At 48.5% G+C, this 19930-nt stretch overlaps 3 protein-coding genes across 3 annotated transcripts; 2 read left to right on the forward strand and 1 right to left on the reverse strand.

Moving 5' to 3' along the window:
• The first annotated feature begins 4509 nt into the window (after positions 1 to 4509).
• LOC128728976 (ubiquitin-like-conjugating enzyme ATG10) lies at positions 4510 to 5224 on the forward strand. Its single transcript, XM_053822626.1, has 2 exons — positions 4510 to 4880; positions 4947 to 5224. Exons 1-2 carry the CDS (start codon positions 4565 to 4567, stop codon positions 5222 to 5224), a joined length of 594 nt encoding a protein of 197 aa, XP_053678601.1. The 5' UTR covers positions 4510 to 4564.
• A 3351-nt stretch (positions 5225 to 8575) lies between these two features.
• Positions 8576 to 12112, forward strand: LOC128728706 (xylulose kinase). Its single transcript, XM_053822342.1, has 4 exons — positions 8576 to 8777; positions 9828 to 9949; positions 10010 to 10834; positions 10902 to 12112. Exons 1-4 carry the CDS (start codon positions 8721 to 8723, stop codon positions 11569 to 11571), a joined length of 1674 nt encoding a protein of 557 aa, XP_053678317.1. The 5' UTR covers positions 8576 to 8720; the 3' UTR covers positions 11572 to 12112.
• Positions 12113 to 12255: 143 nt separating this feature from the next.
• Positions 12256 to 18467, reverse strand: LOC128728808 (tektin-3-like). The gene is made up of 6 exons (XM_053822455.1): positions 18366 to 18467; positions 13221 to 14048; positions 13035 to 13144; positions 12794 to 12965; positions 12564 to 12700; positions 12256 to 12484 (listed from the first exon to the last, which is right to left on the reverse strand). Exons 1-6 carry the CDS (start codon positions 18465 to 18467, stop codon positions 12256 to 12258), a joined length of 1578 nt encoding a protein of 525 aa, XP_053678430.1.
• Between the last annotated feature and the right edge of the window lie 1463 nt (positions 18468 to 19930).

Below are 19930 nucleotides of genomic sequence, written 5' to 3' on the forward strand. Positions count from 1 at the left end.
GGGGAAGGGTGGTTTTTCCGGGCGTGGGGGGTTGATTGCAGCTTAAGGTCGGGGTACATTATCACACACACACACACACACCCACACACTCTCGCATCCCCACATGCTAACGGAGCGTACTTTCTTCACTTGCATCGCTGATTTGGCCACGGTCACGGTCAACTGCAGGCAAGGGCGAGTGAGAGGAGGGGAAGTGGAGGGGGGGAGGAGGGAGAGAAATATCATCCCAACCCAAGTGCATCCCATTCGCCCCAAAAGACAGGGAAACGGAGGGTGGGATAATTTTTCCATCAACCCATTATTATGTTTGTGCGTCAAGCACAAAATTGCCGGCGCAAAGGACAGGATGGAAGAAGCTGGGGAGGGGGCGAAAGGGTTGCGGGGTAAAAAGGGAAAGGAAGCCACGGTTCTACACGCCGTCGGTGGCGGCGTGTGTGTGTGCGAAGCTCTGGTCGAATCGATATTACGCCCATTATGAATGCCACACCGGGGTATTTGACGCAAGTCGGAAAATTGGAGCCATCCTTTCGCCTCCCCCTCCTCAAAGGATGTCAGGATCTCTCACAAGACATCGTTAGAGAGAGAGAGAGAGAGAGAGAGAGAGAGAGAGAGAGAGGTGTGTGTATGCGAAACCCACGTCATGTGCCATTACCATTATGCATTATGCAGTACGATGTCGCTAATAATGTTAACCCTTGCCCAAAAGCATTTAAGCCCGATCGCAAACGATAGAACCCAAGGACGAAGCGTTTTGAGCATCAGGATGCTCGTATCCTGCCGAATCCAGCTCGAATCGAACGGTACCTCCAAAACCCCGTAAAAATTCGTGCACGAAGCTTCAAACGCAACCTCGGTTTGTATGTGTAAACCTGTTGCCCCACACTAAGGATCTCTGCGTCAACCGCAAGGACCTCCGGTTGTTTGGTGGGAATATATGACCCACTAAAGGATGCGAAGACAGGCAAAAATAAGCAAAATAAAACGAAAAATAGGTAAAAGAAACATGCCACTCACCATTGACGGGTGCCGCGGTCAGGCCCGCTCGTTCGTCCTTTGCTGTCGCCATCCTGCCTCTGTGTGTGTGTGTGTGGGTGTGCGTGTGATACGATGCCGTTTGAAGGGGGCACGCCGTGCAAGGCGGGATAATTAATTTGGCGCCTCCTTCACCTCGCACCACTCACGCCTTTCTTCGGTCAAGTCAGCCTCCCTCTCCTTCGGCTCGGTTGATTGCAGCACCCCGAAACGGAACGCTTTGCTCCTTGCGAGCTTGCCCCCTTTTTTCGCGGCGAGTTCGACGGGAAGGTAGGATGCCGGTGGTGCGCCCGCGCACGCTCGTCCTGGAAGGGATGGTTTCGGTGTTTGCACTTTAACAGCTGCAGGATAACGAAGCTACGGTTGCCTCTGGTTGCCGCCACCGGCCAGTGGTGCTGGGCGCCGCACACTGTCGTCGGGAACTGGTGCAGGAATGCATCGTGCCACCGGTGTGTGTGTGTGGGTTGCTGTGCGTTTGTACACACCCCTTTACACTCGCAAACCACTATGGCCCGGGTTTCGATCGATCGGTGAATACGTCGGTGTTGGCTGCTGGCTGTTTTAAAGATGATGAACGTTGTCATTAAATGCGGCCTCTGTCAGAGCCTCGCGGGAAGAATTCGTCCTGTGAGCTTATGCGCGGTTTGACAGGTTGCGAATCGGCGGCTGACACCCACGCACACAACCGCAAGCGTTCACAGCTGCCGCCATAACATCACCCCCACGCATTGGGCACGATTGCGGTTTTGCCAAAAACAAAAAAAAAACAAGGCGTCAAAGGGCAAGGGACGAATGTTCCTGGAGTGAACGCTGCTGGGGCGGCGGGATATCAACGGGGGCAATGTTTTCTCTTTTTGCTTTTGTTTTGACAATATACACTCGCACACGCGCTCACACATGCAGCCACCCACACGGGGGATGGATTGCACGCAAGAAAAATAATAATAAAAAAAAAGAAACAACAAAAATCGGGCAATCTATTTTAGCGAAACCGTGCTAGTGCTCCTGCCGGACCCGCACCGTCTGGGTTTCGGTGCAGCTGCACCGAGTGTGTGCGTGTGTGTGTTTTGGGCCACTCGCCCACACCTTTTTCCTGCGCGTACCTTGCTACCCCGGGGCTGGCAAGATTGCAGGGATTGCGAGGGAACCGAAAAGACCAGCCCGTTTGGCGTAGGCGGAGAGTCTGACACTCGTGCGTGTGTGTGTGTGCGTAGAAGTGACGAGTTTTTTCCTGCTCTCGACCCTTCTGAATTGCACGCGTGCACTGCACTTGCGATCACGGCTGCGACTGGGGCGGAACGTGCACTTTTCGGCTGATTATATTGCACTGGCGCCACCTGTGCCACCGTTGCTGACCGATAGGCTCCCCCGGGAGATGCTGGGCACCATTGGAGCAGCCAGCTTCGGGAGTATATCCGCACGCGCGAGCGCGAGAGCACACGGGCGAGAACTGTCAAACTGGTCCGGTATGGTGCTCTCTTGGGAGCTCGAGTGCGTAGAGGGAGAGGAAAATGAAAAAACGTAAACTAACGCAACCGACTGGTGCGAGCGAGAGCATGCGAGAAAGGTCACGCACTTACTCACGCAGAAACGGCCGTGCGACACGGCAGTGAGAGCGAGAGAGCGTGAGAGCGAAAGGTCAAACACGTTCCTACACGACGGAAACCGGACGGCAGTGGTGTGAAATGACACACAATTGACATCATAAAACCCACCCCACGTATGCGTATTTTGCGATAATGCCGCGCTTGGCTCGCAGATGCCAGTGCGACCGAGAAGGAGAATGGACCCCATTGTGCAGGTGACAATTGACCCAACGCGATTTGTTTATTTCGCGAACGCCCGAGGTGTGTGTGGAGGGTTACGCTCCCAATGCTGAGCTGTTTAGTGGGTCTCGGGGTAAAATTAAAAGTCCGCATGTGTGCACGCATACAGTACTGCACTCGCCCAATTGCGGCGCTTTTGTTCTTTCACGTGCACGCAACCAGCGCCTTTGCGCGAAGTCTGCGTCTTGCGAAAGTATGTTGTGTGCTCACTTTCTCTCCCGCCACCTATGCGCACACGCACGCACGCTCTACTCGCTCGCTCACTCTGCCGTACGCAGTGGAGGAGATTTATGGATTCTGGGTGGCTGCTTCTTCTTGATTGGGATTGTGTGCGCGAGTGTGTATTGTTTTCGTTGCGTTGCTAGGGCTCGTTGAATTTCCTAGACTTATTCTGATTTAGATTTTTTGTAGCTTGTTTGACCATACAATTCACTCGTTACTCGTAACTACTGGCTACTATGCTATTAAAATTAATGCATTTTAAATAAATACACACACACGCGCGCGCACTAGCGCATAGGCGAACAAACCTGTAAACCACGCGCTCTGTATTATGTATGAGCGTTGTGCTGGAAAACGAACTGTCCCTGCTTTGGACGCGTGCTGGAATTACATCGTTTGATGGATGGTTTATTGAAGAGGAAAGGCTTTTAAATGAAACCTAAGACGCACGCAGAGGCATGCATGCAAACTTAAAACGGGTTCCGCCAAGCGGCAGGAGGCTTCACTATGCTTAGTTTGACGCCGGAAGGATTTGAGGAACCGTTTGCTGGGCAACGAACACAATTAGAGATCACACACAACACCAATCACTATTTTGTTTCACCGCAATTCACCTGACCTTTCGGAGGAATGCTTGTCGCAGCTTTTTCTGCAACTGCAAAAACAAACCAAAACAAGCCACAAATCAAACAGCCTGGCTTGCTGCGAATCAAGTTCACCACGTCTGTTTAACAACTAAGAATGCTTCTTCTTTATGTTCTTGTTTTTGCTCTTAATCCGCTAGGTTGCACCATTGCTTAATACAGCATTTGTGTAACATGATTCTTTTTCAGATGCAGGAAAATCTTCAACCTCCGAATGGCTTTTCCACTAATGCAGCGTTATCTTCACTCTTGGTTAGCTACATCATGATGATTTTAAGAAATAGTTACATTTTGCAGTTATAGGAAAATGTAATCTTCTTTTGAAAATTTCATATATGACATATGCGATTGATATGTTTATAATACAAGGCTCACGTGCTAAAACGCAACAGACAAAATTTAACAGGTTTAAATTAAATAAACTTGAAAACAATTATTTAGAATCAACATAAAATCCATATACAAATTTGGCTATTTTGCGTTATGCAAAGAAAGTAATAATCTCTATAATCAAATAACAAAAATACCGTCAAAGGCATTGAAGTACGATCAGCTGTCAAACAATACTGTTTGTTTTGATTTTATGCTATGCTATGCTTTCAGTGGCCGAGCATAGCCAGCATACGGAGACCTACGCGACTGCCAGAGTCTTAGCTACTCGCAAGGAAAACAGAGCCGCTTGAGTCTACCAGATATCAGTAAAGTTGCATGTAAGTTTGTTAAGTTGCAAGAGAAGTCGCTTCGTTGTCTGCGCGATAGGTATATATCAAAAAAGAGATGCATGAAAGCGCAGTCGGTTCGTAGTTGCAGTTCGACGATACCTGTGGTTCCAATAAAAACATGCACTTACGTGAGTTTATCGAATGCTGCAACGATCTGGTGCGATGCTCGGAAGACAGTCCTCAAGCGTGGAGATGGGTTGTTGAAGGAGATCATTCGTACATATGCATGAAAAAACGGGAGCTAACGTGTGTGCTTCAGACGAAACAATGCGATGCCGTGCAGGATGAACACTTTGCCGAGCTCAATCTGGAAGCCGATCCGGCATGCGCCTCTAAAAGCGGAATTTTGTCCAGAATGGTACTTTACGAATATCACGTGGTGTACAACGAGAGTTATGCGGTACCTATGTTGCTGTTCAACATCTACGATGAAGGTAAACAAATGTTTGCAGAAGTCCGTATAGTTGTTAATGGTCACCCCTATTATTGACCAACTTTAGGTGGCAGTCGGCTCGACCTGGAAGAGGCCTGGGATGTGCTGAAGATAGGTGATTCAGTTGATACTAGTGCGAAGTACCATGCAGTTACTATGGTACATCATCCAATAGTATTTCGACCATATTTGAGCCTACATCCTTGTAAAACACCGGAACTACTTGATTCTCTTTCGCACAGCGCGAATGCGGTGTTGTCATTTCTAACGACTTATGGGCCTTACGTGAATTTGAGGCAGGATGATTTGGCTGCATCATTGTTACGTACTATCGGAGTCCAATAAATGCAGTTTGAGCGAGAGAATGGCCAAAGAGTTGCAGATTATCGACTGCTGCGGTAGTTGATTAGGGATACAGTTTTCAGAAGTAAGTAATTTTATCTTGTAAGAAATTAGTAAGGAGTGGTAGTTAAGAGAACTAGTCATAATTTAAAAATTATGTCAATTTGTCTTCATTATTCTCATTATTCATTATGTTACAATAAAATGTAATGAATTCCGAATTTGTTAAATCTTGAAGAACAAATTTCATTCTATTAGTGCTAAGTAGCGAAGGTGAATACATTTGTGCAGCATATGTGATACAGTACCGAACGCGCAGGTGAATTTAACCCCAAACAATATGTTTTTCCGTTATGACGAAGCACACGGTTATCGTGGTTCCAAACGGTTCACTAAACCAAAGTGTTGCGATTCTTGAAATATCACAAATATGCTCTGGTGCATCAGAGCAGAGGATAGGCAAAGTTCAAACACGATAAACATTTGCACATGCACGAAGTGCTGAACGTATGACTAGGAGCAGCCCTCTCGACAGAGTCCTAAAAAATGTTCGTTACAAAATGTTCGGAATACGTTCGTGTTCCATGTGGTGTACGACAAACAATCATTTGTACCGAGGACAACAAATGTGAGAAGGATAGTACAATAAGGACATCTATTCAGTGGGGGCAGCGAGTGCAGCCGTTAATTTTTTCCTTTCATCCCGTTTCAGAAGGTCAAAGGCTCAACCTCCATGAGGTACGATGTATCATAGAAGTATGCAACTGAACCGAGCATACCATTCTGGACGAGTTGGATTTGAGATTGATTCCGGCCGAGAGTCCTGTGTCTTTTTAGATTTTTCCGGTTGGCAGTAATCCGCTGTGAATTTTTCTGCTTACCTACGGATAATTCATTGGCTTGATGCGGGAAGATATACCGCCTGTCCCGCAAGAATAGATGGACATTATACAAATGACGACGATTTTGAGAATGCGATCAATTGAATATATGAACGCACAAATCGTTTTGTTTTCCAGCAAAATAACAAATATGGCATTTCAAATAACAAATACAGCTGCTTCGTTGAAGAACGACATGCAATCCTCGGAGTATCATGTTTCGAATTTCCTTCCCGTGTTGGAATGAAGGATATATATTCAAATCCCGGTGATACTAATCCTATGTTATCGTTCCTTCGAATGCACGGAATGCCCGAAGATGATTCGCAGAGATACTGTTAATGTTAAATATTCTTTCTAAAGGAATGGGCTGCATTTATGGAAACGCGACACTAATATAGTACACGGATCTGAAAAATGAATCAAACAACGAAACAAAAATATATAACAAAAACGGTTAATTATGCATTAGCAAATGCGTCAATTTTGTGTATTGATATGTCTTAAAGTTAGATTTTTATTGTATTACGTATACATTAAGGGGAATGTCGACTTTCGCAAGCTTGTAAAATCGTTTCATTGCACAGTTTTGTTGATATGTGCCAACGATGCCGAATCAATTCAGCTAGATATTTTGCATTTGACTATATGTTCACATAATTGACGAATATTCTATAAGTTGTTAATGTATTTTGAACCGAAGCCACGTTTTTGTGTACTTGGTATGAGAACTTATCAATGATGTATCTTATAATCTATCTTTTGAATTAGTCAAATGATTAAATGTACTGGTATTAACTTATAGTTTTTTACAGATTATAGTAAGCATAATAATTTACTGTGTTGTACTGTAATACGAATGATTTGCTAACGTTTTGAAAACATCCCATACCTGGCATATCAATAAATACATAATTTTGAGAGTTTCGTATTGCCAATTCGTAGTAAAGACGCTCGTCACGATGGCAACCGATGATTGCTAGGGATGTATCATCATGGTAACGATCACGTTAGCATAGTTTTCGAAATCGATCGGTTGGTGCAAAATGCTCGTTCATTCTGGCACCAGGATTTGGGCATTCAGAGTGATTTGAAGTATGTGTCTTTGTCGTAGTGCAAAAATGCATCGTAAAAACTTTAACTTTTACTGCAACCAGTTGGTTTTAGATTCGGAAGTCAGGTCGTGTAAATGGCAGTGGAGTTCTTATCGCCGCTATCGTTTCATTTATACAACGTATGGTCACACTATAAACTCTCACTTGCTGGAAAATTCTAAACGCATATTTGCCATTGGAAATACATGTAATATATCGTGTAATGAAGATTCCTGCTTGATGAAAAAAGTTCATCTTTCTCGTCGGCTCAGGGACGACGGTTTAGAGTGTAATTTGTTTTACTTCATTTACCAATTTTCATGGCCGGAAATGAGTGAGAATCCGGAATTATACTTTAATGTACACGATTCAGGTAAGGTAGAAATGGGAAGTGCCAGTTTACAAAACCAATGCTTTTAATTTTAATTTCTTGGTTTAATTTATTCTCATCTAGCCCACAAAAGGCTTAATTTCAATGAGGCTATTGTGGTCTTGGATGCATGCACACAGGATATGGAAAATTGCCCACCTCATTTTGTTGTAGAAGCAAAGCATAAAGTCTTCCGAAAGCCGTTTTTAAAATTTATTGCCTTAGATTTTGACTGGAGTATGACACACTGCGGGAAAGATGATAATCCTATGTTAAACTTTCTTCAAATCTACGGGCCGTTGGTTGGTTTAAATGCATATAGATTGCCTTGAATACGCAGCTATTAATACCAACAGCAACAATCAAACGACAAAAGATTTTGTTACTTAAGGAACTGGTAACTTTTACGATAAAGATCAACTATTTTTATTACGCAGGTTTGAGCAATAATACTCAATGAATTGAAATACTCAATGAATTAAAATAATAAATAAAACAAGGGAATAACGGTAGATAATAAGGTGTGTTGAGTTTATGTTGAGTTGAGTTGAAATTGAAATTTCTAACTAATTTTGTTTTTTTTTTTGCGTTTTGTCATTATTTCTCCTTAAAATATTAATTTGTTCCTCCATTATTTTATTTTGCTTCCTTTTTTACAAACGTTACCGGTAGACTAAACAACAAATAAAATAAGTTATTTAAATTGGTAGCTCGCGATGTACTGTCAAGCCGCAAACTCGCATGGTGTGTCTAGTTATCTCGCTCTCCCACTGGCTCATGTCCAAGATGTTTCGTTCGTTTGGTTTGTTTACACCATCGAGAAACGTCACTTACAGCGTATTACTTCTCGTAGCTGCCAAATCCGTGTTCACGGTGCCAGAGATGTAAACAGACGACAGCGGAACGGCGACCGTCCGCGATTAATTCCATCCAGTCGCAGTTCATTAGCGGATCCAGCAATCAGCTCATTCCAACTTGGTCTTGTTTCGAGTGACCGGCGGTGGCAGTTAGTACAGTAGTAGATACAGACACAGCGCTGTAAAAGGTTGATCCGTGCGTCCAATAACGGCACCTCAACGCGTGCGTGGCCAAGGAAGTAAGCAACATCGTGGTGGCCGCAAAACAACCAACCTCAACCGTAAACACCGCATTCCATGGCCATGCAATCGGCGAACGAAACCTATCTCGGGTTGGACCTAAGCACCCAAAAGGTAAATGCTCAATGTGACCTTTCCCTATCCTTCATCACCAAAGGGCATAGTCGGTCAGGCCCGGACGTTATCACTGCTGTCGTAAAAGTTTTTCAATTTCATCAACCAACAAGCCTCCTATCATTGCTACTCCGTGGATCGATCAGCCAAGGGGTGGGTAGGGTGAGCCGGGACGGCGAGGTTCGCTTCCTCGTGTAAAGCAACCGTATTATCGGCATTGTAAAATGTAACAACCCTATAACCTTTGTTTGATTCGCTGGAACGGATGAACTCGTAAGTGTTGCAGACTTGCCTTTCAGCTAATTTAAATGCATTTATCTGCATTCAGCGCTTATCTGACGTCAGCTAGGTTGCAGTAAACATCGATGAGATAAGCGCGCATCACTATGATCCATCCGTTGATGTAATTTGGGCCATGTAACGGTGCATAGAAATTGTGCGAGCACAAGGTAATTTCGGCCCATCACAGCCGGTGGGTTTTTATAGCCCTGATTTCTCTTTTTCTCGGCGTGAATAGGCGCACGATAGGAAAAGCGAACAAAGCATACGCTTTGCTGTGTGTATGAGCTGCCGGGATTCAATGTTTGATCGATGCTGTTAAAGCGAAAAATTAGATTACCGTACCTTTGATGTCGCTCAATACTTCTGGCAAAGGTCAGCAACAACAGTAGGAAGTTTTTATACGCTTTAGATGTTAACCAACCAGTCGTACTGATAAAACTTCCCCAATCGAACTATCTATCACGTCCATCAAATTTGGAGCCATACAAAACATTCATAACTACAGTACTCACACCTCAGAATCTTAGAATTTGTTCAAAGCTGAGACAGAGTCTCAGAAGAATCTGAAAGGAGATCGAAGGAGTCGAATTTATGCCAAGCTTCGATGTTAAGAATAGTCCTAAATTGAAATGGAATTATGGCGCTTAAGGAAAGGAGAAGGAAATGAAGTCGACGACTGGAATATATTTTGAGTTGCTCGATATAAACCGAAGAGAGCATGAATGCACGAAACCGTGCTAAACTGGTTCTTCTCCTCCTGAATTGCAGCTGAAAGCTGTCCTGTTGAACGCAAACCTCGAGAATGTGGCGCACGCGGAGGTGAAATTCGACTCGGACCTGCCGGAGTTCCGCACGACGGGCGGTGTCAACGTGGGTACAGCTAAAAATGAGTAAGAACATCTCTGCGCAATGGTGAACTATCGCATTACTATCTTTCCGATCCTTTGCAGGTTCTACGTGCAACCGGTCATGTGGATAAAAGCGCTCGATATGGTTTTGGACCGGATTGTGGTTCAAGGTGCCGATCTGAGCACCGTAGTTGCCTTAAGCGGGTCCGCTCAACAGCATGGTTCCCTCTACTGGTCGCGCTCCGGCATCGAGACCCTGCGCAACCTGGATGCGGACAAATTTCTTCACACGCAGCTGGACGATTCGGCATTCACCGTGCACCGGACACCGATCTGGATGGACGGCACAACCGGTGGGCAGTGCGCGGAAATGGAGGCAGCCGTCGGTGGCCGCGATTGCATGGTCGAAATCACGGGTTCACGTTGCTACGAGCGTTTCACCGGACCGCAGATCCGGCGCATCTTCCAGCACCGGCCAGATTGCTACCGTAACACCGAACGCATCTCGCTCGTGAGCAGCTTTTTGGCGTCGATCTTCCTTGGGGATGTTGCACCGATCGACTGCTCGGACGGGTCCGGTATGAACCTGCTGGACGTGCGGACACGCGACTGGTCGGACGTGTGCTTGAATGCTTGTGCGCCAGATCTGCGCGAGAAGCTCGGTCAGCCAGTACCGGCCGGAAGTGTGATCGGGAGCGTTGGTGCGTTTTTCGTGCAACGGTACAACTTCAACGCCGGATGCCGCGTGGTGGCGTTCACCGGTGACAACCTATCCGCGCTGGCTGGTATGAACATCGGGCAGGATTGGCTGGCATTGTCGTTGGGCACGAGTGACACGGTGATGATGCAGCTATCAGCGCCTTCCAACTTACCGGAAGGGCACGTACTTGTGCATCCCACCGACAACGGCTTCATGGGGTTGCTCTGGTATGGTTTTCAGCTTCAAATAGAATACCACACGAATGTTGACCCGTTTCTTTTCGCTTTCCTGCAGCTTCCGGAACGGTTCGCTCGTACGGGATATCTTCAAGCGCGCCGAAGCGAACGACAACTGGGAGAACTTCAGCGAGCTGCTCGACTCCACGCCCCGTGGCAACTTCGGCAACATGGCGCTGCACTTCCTTTCGAAGGAAATCCTACCACCGGTCAAGGGATCCTTGCGCTGGAACCGCACCTCCAGCCTGGAGAGCGTGGAGCAAGCGAAAGGTGTGCTTAAGTTCAGCTCACCCCAAACCGAGATCCGGGCGCTCGTCGAAGGTCAAATGTTAACGCGCAAGGCATACGCAACCGAGATGGGCTTCAGCTTCGGGGAAAACACAAAGATCCTTGCAACGGGCGGCGCATCGGCGAATCGTTCGATTCTGCAGGTCGTATCGGACGTCTTTAATGCGCCGGTTTACACGCAAAAGACAACCGAGGCGGCCCTTATTGGGGCTGCCTACCGTGCTAAGTACGCGCTGAGTGTTGCCCGTGCCCGGGAAGGATCCGGTGATGGCAAAGGCCAACCGATCGCACCCGGTGCTTACTACGACTTCATTGCCGGGTTGTTGCCTCACTCGGTGACGCGCGTTTGTGACCCGAGCAAGGACAGCGAAGCGATTTATGGTGCGATGGTGATGCGATACCGCGCGATGGTGAGCGTTATGCTCGACCAGCAGGACTAGCGGTGCTGGCCTTGTGCAGGGGCACACTCTATACATTCCATATTCGGTGATAAATCGGGCCCGTGGCCTCACGCGTGCCTTTACGGACATTGAATCTTTCGGGAACAATATTGCGCCTTGACGGTGCTCTCATGAAGGCTTCATCCTGGACGCGGGAGCATAGATACTTTAATAATTCCATGAAACGCGATACGCGATCGTGAGAGCAAACCAACGCGAGAAGCTCTAAAGCCAAGCGAGTAGTTTTATATTTTGTTACATTTTTTTTTTATTATTCTGCAAAAGCCTGTTGTTACCTACGTCTTCTTCGGCAGTAAAATAAAACACAACGACCAACTAACTCCATTGTAAAGGTGCGATAATTGTCGGCTATTTGGTTTCTTCCACAGATAGCATGTTACTGCGCTACTAATCCTTGCGACGTCTTCTGACACTGCTGGAGCTGGAGCTAGCAAAGAAAGCTACACCCGGGGCTTACCAACCCTAAGTCCGGGGGAACCTTTAACGAAGCTTGCAACTGACCTAGCGGAGAGGTTGCTGACACGCTACTACCATACAACAACCTCCCGGAGCGCTGGTGCCTTCGTCTAGGCGCGTATATGGTATATAAGCAGGGCGCAATGGTAAACGATAGATTAGCTACGTCGTCGCATTAGCGGGTGCGTCACGTTGAGTGAGTGCGATTCAATATTTAATGGTGTTGTTAACCGGGAAGGAACGCCTCAGTCCCATGCATTTCTCCCGATCGATGAACAGCGCGTCCACCTTCTGCTTCAGGTTGCTCTCGAGCTGTGACTTCGTGCGGAGCAGCTGTTGGTGCTGTGCCTCGGCCTCCTGCAGCTTGCGGTGTAGTGTCGCGACCGAATCCTGGATCGTGCACACCTCCTCCACCAGGCGCAGGTGAGCGTTGTCGCTGTTTTGGGTAACAGGAAGGCATGTTAGTGAATGAACGGTCGTGGCCATCTCTAGCTTGGAGGTGAATGTCGACTTACCGACACATCTCGATACCCGGGCGGTGTGCTCGCGCCTCCAGACGCGTCTGGGCCACCTTCATCGGGTTTGATTTGTCGTTAATCGCTTTACGCAGCAGCTCGATGTGCTTCTCAACGTCAAATATCTCCTGCTGGGTCTGCGGATTGGTATGGTAAGGTGATGTTGAGTTGGAATTTAATAAGCAACGCACAAATTGCTGCCAAACAGACCGACCCAGGTGATCTCTTACCTTGTGCAGATGCAGCTGCATCTTGCTCTTCGCCTCCAGCATCTCCGAGGCGCGGTTGTTGAACGCGTTGTTCGTGTTACTCCAGCAATCCCACACGGACGTGGCGACGGCGTTGATCAGCGATTCGGCATCACTACGTAGCTGGCAGGATTTCGAGCGTTCCGAGTGCGAGCTGTGTGGGGACAGGCGGACATGATGCAGTATACCTAACCTAGTGAGCAGCTTGAGCACTTCTACTTACTTGTTGATCCGGGTGCTGCTCGAACCGGACCAGGTTCCTGGTGTACTGACGGTCGGGTCATACTTCTCGATGCCACCGTAGTAGTTAATGCCTCGACTGTAGTTGTTGAGCTGTTTGAATACGAGGCAGATCGGTTAGATAGGAGGCGTTTTTCGGGCACGTCCATCACTCTGCGGAGACCGTTACCTGATGGCAGATGGAATCGATCCCAAGGGCCGACTCCTTATGGCTGATGTCATCCTCCAGCGAATGCTGCGCAGCTCGGCAGTCCGCCAACTGCTTCGTGATCTTCGCCAACAGCTGCGACAGCTTCTCCTGACTCGCACGCAAGTTATCCACCTCCACCAGCAAGCTCTTCTCAACATGATCATGCACCAACTCGATCCCCTTCCTAGACTCCCGATGGTACAAACACTCCTGAGCAATGTGCAGCGGCGGTTCCAGATCCTGCAGCGCCTTCTGCACATTCCGCTTGGTGTCAGTCAGCTGAGCCGACTCCGCAATCAGCTTCTCCAGCTCAGTCGTCAGCTCATTGCGCCAGAACGTGATGTCAGTGATGCGCTCCCCAATACGCCGTGCCGCATCTCGCTGACCCTGGGACGTCTTCTCATCCGTCTCGCGCATCAACCGGACCGCCTCGGAGCGTACTTTCTCGGAGTAGTTGCGGTTCTTGTCCGCATCCGCGTACGTGCAGACGTTCGACGTCGTCCACTCGTTCGGGGTATAGCGCGTGTACAGGGCAGCTCGAGCCGCATGTTGTGGATTCCGCTCAAATCCAGTTACCAGGTTCGGGAAGGTAACCGGATCTGCACACATACCCGAGGGTGAGTAGGATGACGCCACCAGCTGGTTCGTGATGGGTTGCTCATGCAGAGGCGTCACCTCAACTGCCTCGTAACCCATCGTAGGTCTCCACGGGTGCGAACGTGGTGTCTGGTAGAAGGTTCCCGTCTTCGCCGGTGGACCCGAGATTTGCTCCATGTTGTGGGTCGCGTGTGTCGTCGAGCTCCAGGGCTTTCCAGGGCAAAAAGCGCGTTTCGTGGGGGAGTGGGGAAAACGAGAAGCAAAAACACGAGTAAGCAAAGATGGACGACGTGTGTCGGGAATTGGATGCGCTTTCTGAAGCGCCTCTCGGACCAACTTCCGCTTGAAATAGCAAGAAATGCCATCAGGCGAGCAAACCGATGCCTTCCGAGGTGGAATGTGGTAATGGATGGTTTCCGCTGGCAGCTTCCCGGCATACCGGAAGGGGCCGTTCTGTGGGCCGTTACAAATGGGTCTGGCTTTCCAGCGGGCGTTCTATGAGGGCCTGCATTCTTGACCTGCGGCCAGTGGTTTTGCATGAACATCAGACCGGAGAACACCATCTCAGGGAAACCACTGACGGGTGTCGGGTGTCTAATGTCTTGCTCGGTACGTCAATGGGTTTTGTGTCCGTGGGTGGGTTTTGTTTTAATGGAAGTAACCTGCGGTGTTGCTTCGTATTCCCAGCCCACTTCAAGACACATCTCATGCAGGATGCAGAGCAACCACAGGCGGGAACTGGGCTGCCGGAAAACGGGCCACCATTGGGAAAGCGGGACCGAAAGAAAATGGCTCAAGTTTGCCCATAGTTCAGAGAGCCCTGTGTAGCTGCAAATGAAGATTTACTGCCAGCTGGCGCGCCGTTCCGTTGATTGCTTTTGCCTACTACTGCTTCGCGTACCACCGAAGGGTGAGTCTTGCAAAAGGGATGCAACGAAAGGGATAATAAATATAAACACGCTCCACGCGGCTCAGTGTACACGCACGCGGGCTGAAGCAAAAAAAAAATGTAAAGAAAGGACTACAAATTTATGCTAATTATAAGTGCCGATTATCTCGCATCTTTTGTAACCGTGTGTGCGTGGCGTGGTCCAATAAATAAGGGCGTATGAATCCACGGCACGGCGACGGCTCCTTTTTTATTTATTTTGATAATCAATACCTCCTCTTAAACGTTCGCGACCCTTGCTTCGAGGTACTTCTGCAACGGGTTGAGGGTCTTAATCACGCGCGCAAAATGAAGCATGCTAATCGTGGGTCTTGTAAAAAAAGAACGAAAAGCAAAGAAAAGTCAAGAAACAAAAAACCAACTCGAATCAACAACCAAGCGCCTCCAGCCAACGCAGCGCAACCGTCAACGGTGGAAATATGACCCCGTTTTTCCATAATTGGAGCAACTACTTGGCGTGGCTGTCAGGACGAGCTGACGGGCTACCTTACGTTGCCATGGCGTTGGGTTTGATCGTTGGTGGGCTTTCGTTTGGCCTCCATCCACCGTACTTCTGGTGATGGTAGGGTGAAAAGATATTAGGCGCTTGGATTCGGAACCCTGGCACGAGGAAGTAGTACAAGTAGGACTCGTTGCTGTTGGTGCATTGATATAATAAGCACTCAGCGGGTCCAACATGGTTCAATCGTTCTGATAAAGCGAGATGCTGTCAGAGAGCTCGCTCTGTGTGGAGGTGCATAATCCTTGCATAATTTGATAGGGGAATTTCAGCACGATTCACATGACTTTTCTTTTTGGAAAGGGAATTATCTTCGTTCGGTTGAAACGGGCTTTTTCACATGCTGTTGCGAATCTTGATCGGGATCTGGTGTGGTGCGAGAGAAGAACTACGTGCGTTGAGTGTTGATTAAGTGAGAACGGTCCCAAAATGCACGTCCTCTCGGTATAATTACTTGCACTTCGTAGGCCATGGTTGATGGCGGTTGAACGCCCGATGACGGTGGGGCTTGACAACACTTGCTTTAATCACGATGTCACTGCAAATCCGTACAGCTACTCACAGACGACGCACACTTAACGTTCGCTTCATTATACGCACGGCTAGGCTTTTTGGATCAAGTTTCCGTGAGATGCCTTTGGAAGTTCTGCTCCAATGACAGGTTCTGAAGCATTTACATCAAAAGAGCACCCTTAAAGGCTCCCAACATCGGACGTACCGTGGGGTTTTACTTCCAAAACTTTACTTCTTGGTCCACTTGTAACGTCCTGTTAACGTTTGGCTTTGATCCCCTAATGAACACGTCGTTATCCTGTTGTTTATCTTACGTCAGGAGTACCTCAGACTACGCTCACCACGCACCAGAGCGCTCTGTCACCGTTAACTTTGTTCTTCGTTCGATTCTAAGATCACACATTCCGGACCAGCTGGTTGATCGACAGATGCAGCCCTCAAGAGCGCTCTCGCTCAAGGAACCACATGAACACCTGCGAGGAGCACTAGGTCTAGCCTCCTGCACTCGCCAACAGGCAATCGCCGAATGAACCGAACCTGTACCCGTTCAAGCCCATTTTTACCACCCAGCGAGCCAGGAACTGTTCACGAGGTCCTTCAATACGCTCCGGTCTATTTATGGCCCTATTGCCCCATCACTTTACTCCTCGCATTCGTGACGGTGGGGCTTTCGCGAATTTCGGTACGTGTCGGTTCACCCTCAAACCCCTTCACCGCCAGGGTTACCCTTCAAACGCGTCAGCGAAAAAGCGGAACACCATCATCGATCCACCGCCATACCGGATGGATCAGAAAAGCCCGCGAGTGGAACCAAATTCGCTAACCTGAACGAATCCTTCGCTGGTTGGGGGCAAGCTGATTTATGGATATTCCGTGCAGCGCCCCCTAGCGGTGGGAGGCGCAAATCATACCAGCTCGATGTATAGTTTATGGCCGTACTCGCTATTGTTTCCGGTGCGTCGTGTTGGAGCTGTTTGTTTCGAGAAAACCCCCTCGAGAAACGCCGAGCCTCGGAAAAGCCACGCTGGAATCAACAATACCCATCGATTGGCCACGGTTGGCTTTGGTTTCGCCTTCGGTTTGTATAATCCATACTGTCAAGGAAATCATAGTTTTGGCAAAAGTTCACCACCCACCCCCGGAAGTACGGAAGCCGCGTCGTGCTGCTGCTGATGTCGTTGTTATTCGCGCGCTAGGCGAAGCTAGGGGCGCTCGTTATCGTTGCCGTTTTTCCTCGGCAGGACCTCGTTCCTTTTCGGTAAGCGGGTAAGCCATTGTCGTGGCACCGTTTTCCGTTTCCGCAAGCGCAATTTTGTTGCGGTCCCGGTGGAAGGTGCCGCGTGAGATGCCAGTTTTTTTTTTTGCAGGCCAACCTGCTGGGACGTTCCCGGTTGTGTCTGGCTCGGATGGCGTGCTGCTCCCTTTTTTTCTCTCGTTTTTGTTGTTGTTTGGCCTTCCCGTTTCTCTAGTGCGCGCTTCCTGCCAGCCACCCTGAGCCATCCACCCTGAAAGGGAGCACGTGAAATGCCGTTCCGGCTGCAATTCTCAATAAGATAATGGGCACATTTCGCCCCGGCCAACTTGGGCGCAACAATGACGAGCGATTTCGTTTGCTTTTTGCGCTCGCTTTTGCGCGATGTGTTTCGGCGCGTTCCCGGATGTGGGGCTTGATTCATATTTATTAGCGCTACTTGTTTTGTGTTAAGAAGACAATAGAAGACGCCACCATTGGGGGTTTTTTTCCCGCAGCCTTAATTCTTGTTAGTGTGTGTGGGGAGGGTTTTTTTGTGGATAAAACGCCTGGATCTAGAATAAATGGTTGTCTTTCTGGACTAGCTTTGGTCCACTTGAATGCATGTGAAGAGTTGAACTTAGTGAATCGTGGGACCCACCAGAAGGACAAATCACGAACTGTCAAAAGCATGTCACAGGGTATTGTGATGCCCACAGTTACGGATGAAAGCGAGGTGAGGTTTAACGTACAAATCTGGTTCTTATAGCTCAGGAAGCTTAAGTGTACATAACTACCACAAGTCTGGGGGGGCACATAGCAGCGATTACAACTACAATACACCAGAGAGCAAGCAAGTAATTGTTGCTAACCGCTCTCGCTATTCTGATCACATGCGAGGTGTAATTTGCATCCGGTACTGTGATGTTCTGCAATCGATATGGCACATTTGTTGGCTTGTACGACGCTCTGCCGTGTGGCTTTTGAAGCTTAGAAGCTTAGAGAAAAAGAGCAGAAAACCCCAAACCTGCAACAGCAGACTACTTACGGTCACGCAGCCGGCCATCGCCGCCGGAGCTGTTGCTGTCAAACCAATGACCACAGACCACCGTAGATGCAGCACAAAACAAGCAGTAAGACAACCCTAAGGTACCGGGCGCTTTCTTGGGCGCCTCGTCACCTCCAGAACATCCTCCCGAGCGCCCAGCATTTAGCTGCGAAATTTCACACTTTCCCAATCACACGCACACGAAACCCCGGGGCACACGTACGGGCGCACACATTTTGCCATGCTCGGGTTTCCACGCGATGTCCGGAGGGTGTCTTGCAACTTACCAGTGGTACGCTGGACTTCCGGCTCGAATGCATGAACGTGTTGGCATGCAACGCCTGCGAACCGGCACCATCGTAGTCGCTCGCTCCTTCCCAGCACAGCATCGTGTCGGGATGGGGGTTTTTTGGGACGTGAAAACAATTTGTGCGCCTCTCAGAAGTCGCGAATTCCAGCGGGCTCCTACGCTTTACCAACCACTGCCCAACCACTCAAACACCGCGGGAGCTGATTAGATCGGGCATGCTCACGCCTCCGCTGCTACTGGTGAACTACTGCTCCCGGGTCCGTGATCCTCGCCCACGTGGTGGAGGTTAACTTTTCGGGATTTAGCGGGGATGGTTGGTGCGCGTTTGGTGTGTTTTTACTTTTGTTTTTCCCCGGTGCGCTAGTGCGGCCGCTTTGTTTCGCTTGTTTTCGCGAGCCCTTCCGCCAACGTTCTGCGAGCGCAAAACGCGCTACAGGGCAATGCGAAATAAGGACAATCGATGCGCATGCAAGCCGAGCCGCTAACCGACGTGGCCGTATTGGAACGAGGTCAGCTACGACTCCGACAACGATTCCACCCCAAACTCTAAGGGTGGTATGAGGCCAGTAGCGTGCCTTTTGTTTCCCGTGCCATGTTTTTTTTGTTTTCTTTTGCTGTTTTGCCTCACGGGAACCCACGGCGGGACGGGTCGATGGTTTACTGGAACGGGTAAACGGGAACCCTACATGATCCGGGACGTGAACTACTGCCGCTGGTTCTGGAGCACTTCGGGTGCGAGGTTTTCCTGTGGGAGAGGCCCGCATGATGATGGCAAATGAGCGCAACCGTTTGCGGATGGCACTGATAACGGAACTGGGGCTCGGTTTCCAAACGGAGGGCCACTCTGGAGGGTCGATAATGTGTAAAACACTCGATTCTGGGAAATGGGTCTTCCTCCATAGTACAGGAACGGGCTTGATTTTGGGCATTGGAGCGTTTACATTGGCCATCGGTGTCGTCCTCGGTAGTGGAGGTGCGAAAAGTAAAAGGATATGCACGATGTGACCTTCATCCGGGAGTTTCCGGTCAATGGGGAGCTCGTTGGAAGAGTCAAGTACATCGCATGTTTGATCCATACTCCAAAACGAAACAATAATGCTTCAGTTTTTTTTATAGCATTTGAACTTTGGGACATGAAATTGTCTGGAACTATGCAGCTGGTATATTTTTCATTTAAATTAAGAGTTATTTATATATTGATAGTTTTACTATAATAATATGATTAGGAAGAATTAGGAATAATATGATTAAGACAAGATTATTTCCTGTACAGACACCGATACACGCTTAGTAGGGATTCGTTATTTGAATGTCATTTCCGTTACATTTTCCAGGATCTTTAGTACTTAATAGCAGCAGCACACCGATGGCGCATCGAAGCTGCTTTGGCTGGGATTACCAATTGGATTAATACCCAAATCCGCCCCAATCGCGCTACTTCTATTTACGGTTTAATCAGAATTGACAAATTGCTTTGCACCTGTCAAACTCCACAAATGCGACACGCCGGAACGTCCGGGAAAGCACAAGCAAAAAAAAAGA

Source organism: Anopheles nili, chromosome X, assembly GCF_943737925.1.
Source record: "Anopheles nili chromosome X, idAnoNiliSN_F5_01, whole genome shotgun sequence".
Lineage (NCBI taxonomy): Eukaryota > Metazoa > Arthropoda > Insecta > Diptera > Culicidae > Anopheles > Anopheles nili.

What these genes read in the sequence shown, in the direction of transcription:
- LOC128728976 (XM_053822626.1), top strand. Translation starts at nt 4,565, where the DNA reads ATGCACTTACGTGAGTTTATCGAATGCTGCAACGATCTGGTGCGATGC. An exon ending in GTTCAACATCTACGATGAAG is followed by an intron (nt 4,881 to 4,946) that starts GTAAACAAATGT and finishes GACCAACTTTAG; the next exon opens with GTGGCAGTCGGCTCGACCTG.
- LOC128728706 (XM_053822342.1), top strand. Translation starts at nt 8,721, where the DNA reads ATGGCCATGCAATCGGCGAACGAAACCTATCTCGGGTTGGACCTAAGC. An exon ending in TGGACCTAAGCACCCAAAAG is followed by an intron (nt 8,778 to 9,827) that starts GTAAATGCTCAA and finishes CCTGAATTGCAG; the next exon opens with CTGAAAGCTGTCCTGTTGAA. An exon ending in GTGGGTACAGCTAAAAATGA is followed by an intron (nt 9,950 to 10,009) that starts GTAAGAACATCT and finishes GATCCTTTGCAG; the next exon opens with GTTCTACGTGCAACCGGTCA.
- LOC128728808 (XM_053822455.1), bottom strand. Translation starts at nt 18,467, where the DNA reads ATGCTGTGCTGGGAAGGAGCGAGCGACTACGATGGTGCCGGTTCGCAG. An exon ending in GGAAGTCCAGCGTACCACTG is followed by an intron (nt 14,049 to 18,365) that starts GTAAGTTGCAAG and finishes TGCCCTGGAAAG; the next exon opens with CCCTGGAGCTCGACGACACA. An exon ending in AGCAGCACCCGGATCAACAA is followed by an intron (nt 12,966 to 13,034) that starts GTAAGTAGAAGT and finishes GTCCCCACACAG; the next exon opens with CTCGCACTCGGAACGCTCGA.